This window comes from Nannospalax galili, unplaced genomic scaffold (assembly GCF_000622305.1).
Source record: "Nannospalax galili isolate Female #2095 unplaced genomic scaffold, S.galili_v1.0 scaffold8163, whole genome shotgun sequence".
Taxonomy (NCBI): Eukaryota; Metazoa; Chordata; class Mammalia; order Rodentia; family Spalacidae; genus Nannospalax; species Nannospalax galili.
The window spans coordinates 1880-10505 of record NW_008348637.1 but is presented as its reverse complement, the minus strand read 5'-3'; the positions used below and the strand labels follow the sequence as shown (position 1 = coordinate 10505).

The window sequence follows — 8626 nt, the reverse complement described above, 5'->3', positions numbered from 1 at the left end:
TGCCACTAAGTCCTGGGATTACAGGTGTGTGTTATTTCAACTGGCTCAAAAGTAAACACTCTTGAGTATGAGCCATTGCTAGAGGGCAGTCTATGCCCTTACCCTTATATCTGGAAACCACCTATTCTAATTCTAGGGTGGAAACCATATTCATTGGGGCGGAGAGACAGGAAAGATGCCAGGAAGACACCCTGCTTATGAAAGGAGCCTGCAGCACATGATCCTGAGCTGCATGAGCTGTCCGGTGTGAAGGGGCTTCCACTTTGCATAACAGAGGTTTCCAACAGGACTGCAGCCTGATCTTGCAGAGAGTTGTCTTTCAACTATGGTTTTCTTCAGGATGTATCCCACAATTCCCCTTTAGGTCAATTACTTCTGAACAATATGGCAAATGAACGTAGTTCTGCATGTCTGTCATGGCAAAATATATTTGTTGGTCAAAAGCAGGATTATGTGGGATGCAGATTCAGAAAAGAATCCAGTACATTCTATAAGTCCACAGAATATACACTGGTAGGTGGAAAATTTGTACAGAGAAAAGGAGTCACGGCAATTCGTATTCCCCGACACAAATCAGGAAGACCTTGCATTTCTTTGGGCCTGGACTGTGTCCTCCAGGACATCTGCAGTTCTGCCTGGCTGTGCTGGTACTGACCTCCTGTAATAACCTGGAGGCACAGAAGCACAGAGGCTGGGTCTTAACTGAAGCATTTCCTTTCCTAGGTTCAGTAAGGCTGTAGCAGAGATTTTAAGCAAGGGAGGGTACACGTTTTTCAAACGGTCAGAATAGGGGAATATTTCCATAGATTGGAGAAATTGGAAACAGTCCATGTATTTATAACACTTAGGTGACTCTGAGATCCACTCCAATGTGCCCATGGGAAGGTGGCTTTGAATATTGCTCACTATGCAGCTGTGGGAGGGGCCCAGGGACCTTCTCCCCAGGGAGCTATCTGAGCAGGGCTCTATTTTGTGAGGGAATGCCAGGAAGCCATCGTGGGCTTGTGGGCACGCGGGGATCTCGGAGCGCCAGCTGCTGGCGTGGCGCCGGTCCCTCTCGCGCCGCTGGGGTGCGCGGGTTTCGCGCACCGCATTGCTGTGTGGGTCCCAGGCTCTCGGCGGCTACCGGGCGCTGGCGACTCTGCGGGTCGCTATCCGCCGCCGGGCGGGTTCCGTTCCAAGCTGCCGGACACTTCCTCTGTGTACGAGATCTGTTGGCCACCGGATCACGAGGGGAGGTGCAGGAACTGCGAAAGCAAGACCTTCGGGAGTGGTTGTTGATGGAAGGACAGCCCCCTCCGGGGAGATTGTATCACAGGTGCAGTGAGACACAGATACAGCTTCAGACAAGTTCAGTGATACAGCTCAGCTCCACACAAGTGATACAGCTCCGCTTTATTGGGGTGAAATCAGGATATTTATAGTGTGGGGGCAGTAGCAAAAGCCTCAGTTGATAGGTGCTTTGTAGGATGCCCCATTTACATGTGGCGGTGGGCTTCTATCAGGCTGTCAGACATTGCCTGAAAAACCTGCAGTTTCTGTGCCAGAGGTCATGTATCTGTGACTGCCGCTTCAAAGGTGAGTCAGGAAGAGAGTAGAAGGCGCCCGCTGGAAAGGGGAGTCTCTGCATAAGAACGTCGAGCTGGCTTGCGGCTATCCGGACATGGAGAGACTGCGACCCTAAAACAGCAGGGTCCCCAACAATGGGCTGGGGGTTAGATGGCATTTAAAGCTGCTTCTTGGGGTGGGGCTGGAATCAGACTAGTTTGTACTCGTTGTTTTGATACTGTTAGTAGGATCAGTCACTACCTTTTACTGGGAAGTTACCTCTCTCACCTCTCTGAGGGACCCACAACAATAGTTTCAAAGTTATTTTAAGCCACAGAATCATTTCTTCAAAGTAAACATAAGACTAAATTGACTATATATACGACTGTGTAATATACAAAGAATACCTTTTTTTTTTTTTTTTAAATCTGCATTTCTCTCCCCTGTACCCTAGGAAGGAACCAGGTCCTTAATATATTTCAAGGGCAGGATTAACCTTCCCGTCTTCCATTCAGAAGCCCAGTGACACCTACTGCTCTTCCTCTGTAAGAGCATGCCTGTGAAAGTTACCTGATCCACCATGAAAGTTCCAGAAATCCAAGGGCTGCTAGGATTTTATGGCAAAGAAAGTCCAACACAGGGAGACAAACGTCAGATTTCCTCGAATGGCATCCATGCCAAGAACTCCCTAACAATGAGAAGCTTGGGTAGTCTTGGAAACCATGGCTGTAACAGTAATGTCTCAACATTAGATGCGCCTCTCCCCAACATTTTTCTCTTACTCCCTTTTTTCAACCTCCTTGTTTCAGGTTTAATTCTGTTTCTGAGTTCTATTTCTGAGTATGTTTGCATGCTGCAGTTTGAATCTGTGCAGTGACAGCTGATGTCGTTCAAACAAATGAAGCACAGTTGTCTAGTGTGTTATTCCCCACGTGCCGCCCTCTCCTCTAGGTGGAAGGATGCTCTGTGAATAGTTTGGCAACTTCACATTAGAAGATTATTGTCTAAAGTCATTTCCAAGCATCATACATACCCTCTTTGCTAATTAAGTGGAAAATCTTCTGTCCTTTTGAATGTAAAAGACTGAAAGCCCAGTTGACCAGCGGGAGTCCCAGCCTAGTGTCAGTGGTGACTAGGATGGACAAGCTGTGAGGGCCTGTGCTGCTGGGTGATCAGCTTCCAGTGGGCACTCAGGAGATGGGAAGGCTCTGAGCTGGATGAGGAGAGCTGCACTGGGCTTGACCATGTGGGAGCTGGAATGGAAATCTGGGGAAAGACATGCCAGGCCTGCCCTCCGTGGCCCCACCATGGTGTCAGCTCTGGTCTGGTCCATGTGAGGACCCTTGGTGGCGGCATTCTAGGCCTGAGGACTAATGGAATCACAGGGGGATCCTGTGTTCTATGTAGGAGGATGGAAGAGGAAGGAACCTGTTCAGATCAGCGTGGTCTGAGAAGCACAGAAGTTGGGAGACTCAGAACTCTGAGCTGGGATTGAGAACAGGGGAAAGCCAGGAGGGTGGAGACCTAGCTTGTCCTGTTCTCAGAGGAGGATGGGGAAGGAAACAGATTCCAGATTAGAATAAGGAGCCACTCAAACAGCTGCACCTGAATCCTGAAGCTGTGGGAAAGAGATGTTCTGCCCAGGAAGGCCCTTCCCCTCCCTAATGGGGTAAGGCTCAGTGGCCTCACTGTCTGCTTGGCCTCCAGGACCCATGTATCTTCCCTTTCTCTTCTTCCTAGAACACAGGTATAAGAAATGTACCCTGAGCCCCAGGATAAGAGATTTTCTCTTGATGATATCAGGACCATCAGAACGAGAACACGGGAGAGACTGGGGCAGGAACGTACGTGCTGGGTATGAGTTTCGCATGAGCTTTGAGCCCGCATCATTGGGGATGGGAGGTTGGAGCAGAAAAACAGCAGAATTGTGCCACTGGTTGCCTAGCTTAGAGTTGGTGCCTGTGGATGGAGGCGGACAAATAAACAAGAAACCAGCTTTCCTGTTGGGCTAAGAGACATTTATTGTGTTGGGCTAAGAGACCTCTCCTATGTCTGGTGGATGGTTAAATAAAGGGTCTATTTTGTCTCTTGTACTTAGCGGCGTTTCATGGTTTTCTTTATCCAGTGTAGAAAACTTGAGACTTTGGTGTAGACTCCTGGAGTTATCCCGTGTGGAGGTCCATAAGAGACAATGCCCTGGGCCACGTTCTTGCACACAAGGGGCCCTCCTGAATCGCCCTGTGAACGTAGAGGGGGAGAACTGAGCTGGTTCCTCCTCCCAGGCCTGTCCTCCCTCTTATCCCAAACATACACTCAGAGAATGATGACTTATACATTCTGATTGTGAACTTTAGAGTGTAGGTTCGCTCCTGCGGCCCTGGGCTTCTGTGCTCTGGCTATGGGCATAGTAACTGCATCACCTCACTCCTGGGCTAGCCTCTGTGCTCTCCCCAGGTCCTGTGATCCACCCCCTTTGAGGGTTGGACCATCATCTCCAGGCTCCCATGTAAGGACAGGGCTGAGGTGAATGCACCTGATGTCAGCGTGGGGCATGAGCCATTGAGAAGGCAAGTGCCCACTCTGAAGAGTCACCTGGTCATGACACACTCAGGAAGCAGTGTCTTAAGCCTGGGACTTTAGCTTGTGCAAACTCCTTCTTGTGAAGAGCAGATTCAACAGAGGACCTAGCTGATTCCCAGTTCCACCTGCTCCTAATCTTTTCTCAGAGCAGGGTCACAGCTGGTGGGTGAAGGAGTCCCTTGCTGTTTGTGTCACCAGGTCCCATAGTCTCCCTTCCCCTCCCAGTGAGCCACGAGAGGTAGATGATCAGACTCACCTCAAAGGAACCTTGGTTTTTCTTTGGGTCTCCCGCACACATCTGTGTGGCCTTGTTGTAATCATCTGCAAAGCTGGACTCACAGAGCTGGTCCTCCTTGTCATAATTTGCAAAGCGGGACTCACAGAGCTGGTCTGCCTGCACTTTGATCTTCACCTCTTGCAGTGTGTTTGAGGGTGTTCCCCTTGCGTCTGTGTCGCCCCAGCCAGCCACATAGCACACACTCCCTGGCTTCACCTGGGCCTTGCCTGTGGGCAGCTTGAGGGTCTGGACAGCCTTAGTCCGCTGGGCTTTGCTCTTCAGCTGATGGAGAAGAAGAACAGGAGTCCAGCTCAGCCAGTGGCCTTCTGGGCTGGGACACCATGAAGGGCAGGATGGAAGGAAGGGAGGGAAGGGGCGGGTCAGAGTAGGAGGGACAAGCCTGCAGTGGCAGACCAAGGCAGCTGGGAGGCCTCACCTTCAGCAGCATGATGTCATTGACTAGCGTTTTAGGATTATATTCCGGATGGCGGATGCGATCCACCACAGGGATGACCTGCTGGGTCTTCTCCTTCTCCTGTCCCTTGATGTTGTGGGCCCCCAGGGTGACATTCATTGGGCTGCACAGAGAGCACAGTGGGGAGGAGGGATGCAGTCAGAGAGGATACAGCCCAGGAGGTGAGAAGGGCTGGTTGGGATGGGCAGGGTGGGGCTCTAGCAGAGGGGATTCGAGAGGACAGGAGTGACTGTGCCTCTGCTACTTATCTGTGAGCTGATGGAATTCTGAAGCCCCAGTGTCTGCACCAGGGTTTATCAGAGTTCAATCAACTACAAGGAAGCACATGAAATAGTTTCAGGTAGTATTGCAATGCCATCCTAGGCCTAAACATGGCATGCTTGATTACTTAGCAAAGACTCTGGTGCCATCCTGTCTTTTTCCATGAGATGTGGCTGGCACATGTCTCTTCCATGAAGGATTTCACATGCATTCCTAGCATCCCAGGGAGCACCTAGGGAACAAGACAGGGGTCTCTGTGGAATGTTCCAGGAGTGTATGGGCTGTTCCTTGGTTCTCACCTGCCATCACAGTGAGCAGCGGTCAGCACAAAGTCCTCCCGTATCAGGAAGCCCCCACACTGGTTCTCCCCAGAATTCTCATCAAGATACTGGACAAAGGCCATGTACGGACGGGAGTGAGGCTTGGCCTCATGTCCCCCGATGATCTCCCCTGTAGAGGAACCCAGCCTTCTTGTGGGCACCTGCCAATCCAGCAGGTGGGCTTTGTGTGATGACTCCAGACCTGCTGGACATTTGGGACCTGCTGGGAGCCTGGAATGGCCTCGAGCTGGGAGGGGGCTGAGAGAGCACAGTCACATTCCCCTCTGCAAAAGGGGAGAAAGGCTGCAAATCTTTACTCAGCTGTTGGTGAGCGTTCCAATCTCTGGACAGTGAAATCCCAGGGGCTTCTCAGGCCCTTCTGACTTCTCTTCCCGGAGTTTTAAGACTCTCCTGAGTCTACAGCAGCTGAGCCAGGGCTGCTTTCTAGTGGTCAGGACTGATCTCAGTTTACATTTTGTGGCATCCTATTTCCCAAGGCCTGACGAAGTGGGTGCTCAGTAAATTCACTGGCTTCATGACATGACGAACACCCTCCTGACTATGGAGGTTTCTGGGATTCTAGAAAGCAGAGAAGTCAGGCCCTGGCACAGGGGCTCCTGCTTGAAACCAGGAAACCACCGAGGCCTGGGTAACACAGAGTTGCAGAGAGGGACCTAGTGGCGTGGGATTCAGCTCTGAGGACAGTGATCCCATCAATTCTGAGGTCACTGAGCTCCACTCAGGTATTCCACGAATACTGAAAAACTGACTCATCACAGACAGAGGCCAGGCCCACCCTGCCTGCTCCAGGAGAATCTAATGTTTTCTGCTTTGGAGATTCCCATCCTTTACCATGTACTTCTAGAAAAGCTCTGCTTTCCAGATGACAAGTGTGGCACTAGGCAGGGAAAAGCACCCAGGTTCTCTTTTCAAAGCCTGCCGCCCTCCTGCTCCCACCAATAACATATCTTGTCATACCTGGTTTCCGTGGGAAGACTGGAGCTTACGTTTAGAGACTATGTGCAGAAGAGATGGGGTGTCTGCGCCTGCTGTAGAATAACACTGGGCCACTAAGAAATTGATGTCCACTTACCTGCCCTCATCCTGGGGGGTAGAAAGAAAGCCAACAGGATCAGGAGTCGCTGCATCTTCCCTGGGAGGGTGACCAGGTCTGAGTTTCTGGAGCTCTGTCCCTGCTGCCTTTTAACCTCCAGGAGAGGAAAGAGGTGGGCTTGGGCAGCAACCCTCTGCTTCCTGCTTTTATACACTTCATGACAGTAGGCTTCATATGAAAGCTCCCCACCCTGACTGCTTCTGCCTGGCGTTTTCTGAGTGGCTGTGTGAGAATCATGCAGTGAGCACAGTGTACCCACAGCTGATGATTCACAGATAACCACCTGTCACAGCCCACAGCAGGAACACTGGGGTGCAGGGTGGGGTTTGTAGGGTCTGGCATGGGCCAGTAGAGGTGTGAGAGTGTGAGAAACCCGAGGTGCCAGTGGTAGAACCACAGTGTCTTCAGCTCCACTCTGTTGAGCCATCAGCACAGTTCCTGTCAGACATGCATTTACTGTTGCAGACATGCATTTAACTCCATCTTCTGCGCCAGGATCCAGCATGTTGGAGATGTAACTTCTTCCCTCAAGAGTTGACCATCTGGGGGTGCGGGGGAGGGGGCAGTGGGAATACAGGTGACCACAGTCCATTAGGGGAGGGAATTAGTAGAGCCATGGACAAGGTAGTAATAGACATGTCCTCACCTACCAAACTCACCTGGAAACCTGCTCATCATCATAGCTTCCTCCAAGAGGGTATCAAACCTCTTTATTCAATTACAAGTGTTCCAAGTGCTAAAGCCCTCTGTGTTTTCACTGTTTTCTTTTGGTTGTGTGTTTGACATGGATCTCCCTATATAGCCTTAACTTGCCTGGTACTTGGTATGTAGACCAGGCTGGCTTTGAACTCAGAGAGATCTGCCTGCCTCTGCCTCCCTAATACTGGAATTTAAGGCATCAGCCACCTAACTCAGGTATTTTCAATGGGTATTTTCAATGGGAGTCTTACATTTCACATTTACTGACACCAGCCAACAGATAGCTGCAGGCCCTAGGAATTGAATGCACTGATTGAGTAAAGCCTGGGTCAATTCTACTTCTTCAGGAAGATTTGAGGCTAGCCCCACTCAAAATTTGGGACTTAAGGATGGAAAAGCTTCCCCCAAGGACAGTGGGGCACTAAATTACTGATACAATATAACACAAGAAATCACGCCAGACTGCTAAAACTTTTAGTAGTGTGTGTGTGTGTGTGTGTGTGTGTGTGTGTGTGTGTGTGTGTGTACGTGTATGTGTACATGTGGGCATAGGTGTACATATGGAGGCAGAATTCAACCTTGGGTGCCACCACTTTGTTTTTTGAGGCCGAGTCTCTCTTGGTCTAAGACTCACTATGTAGACTAAGCTGGCTGGTCAGTGAGCCTCATCTTTTCAGTGCTGGGATTATAAGTGTGTCATCATGCCCAGTTTTTTTTTACATGGGTTCTGGGGATGGAAATCAGGTTCTCATGCATGAATAGCAAACATTTTACTGACAAAACTATCTGCCCATGCTTGAAGATATGAAAACTCAAAAAAAATTTATATGTGTGGGCGCTTGTGTGTGTGCATACGTGTGTGCGTGCGTGTGTGTTTACATTTCTGTGCATGCATATGGAAGCCAGAAGTCAACCTCTGATGTCATTCTTCAGGAAGTACCTGCCATGTTTTTTTTTAATATAAATTTTATTGTTTATGTTTAATGTATACAACATGATGTTACAAGACATATATATAATAAAATGGTTGCTGCAGTATAATAGAATGTTGGTTTTATTTTATTTTTTTTTGAGATAGGGTCACTCACTGTAATCTAGTGATCACTGAGTCAGTATGGCTGGCTGGCCAATGTGCTCTGGGATACTCCTGTTTCCTCAGGATGGGGATTAGGAGTACTCACCGTCATGCTTGGCTTTTAACAAGAGTGCTGAGGGTCTAACTCAGTCCTCTTGTTTGCATGGAAAACACTTTACTGACTGACCCATCTTCCCCCTTCCTCATCCTCATTTTGTATACACACATACATTCTCTCTCTCTCTCTCTCTCTCTCTCTCTCTCTCTCATATGTCTG

At 49.6% G+C, this 8626-nt stretch overlaps 1 protein-coding gene across 3 annotated transcripts; it reads right to left on the bottom strand.

Annotated features, from left to right (window-relative positions):
* Positions 1-3552: 3552 nt before the first annotated feature.
* On the bottom strand, positions 3553-6716 carry LOC103744106 (granzyme B). 3 transcript variants are annotated; one of them, XM_017801261.1, is made up of 6 exons: positions 6555-6716; positions 5441-5591; positions 4842-4983; positions 4501-4687; positions 4385-4458; positions 3553-3786 (listed from the first exon to the last, which is right to left on the bottom strand). In XM_017801261.1, the coding sequence occupies exons 1-6, from the start codon at positions 6607-6609 to the stop codon at positions 3643-3645; spliced, it is 753 nt and encodes a 250-aa protein (XP_017656750.1). In that variant the 5' UTR covers positions 6610-6716; the 3' UTR covers positions 3553-3642. The 3 variants fall into 3 exon arrangements, with proteins under 3 accessions (XP_017656750.1, XP_017656749.1, XP_008843988.1); XM_017801260.1 differs by having other exon boundaries at positions 4385-4477; positions 4520-4687; XM_008845766.2 differs by having other exon boundaries at positions 4385-4687.
* Between the last annotated feature and the right edge of the window lie 1910 nt (positions 6717-8626).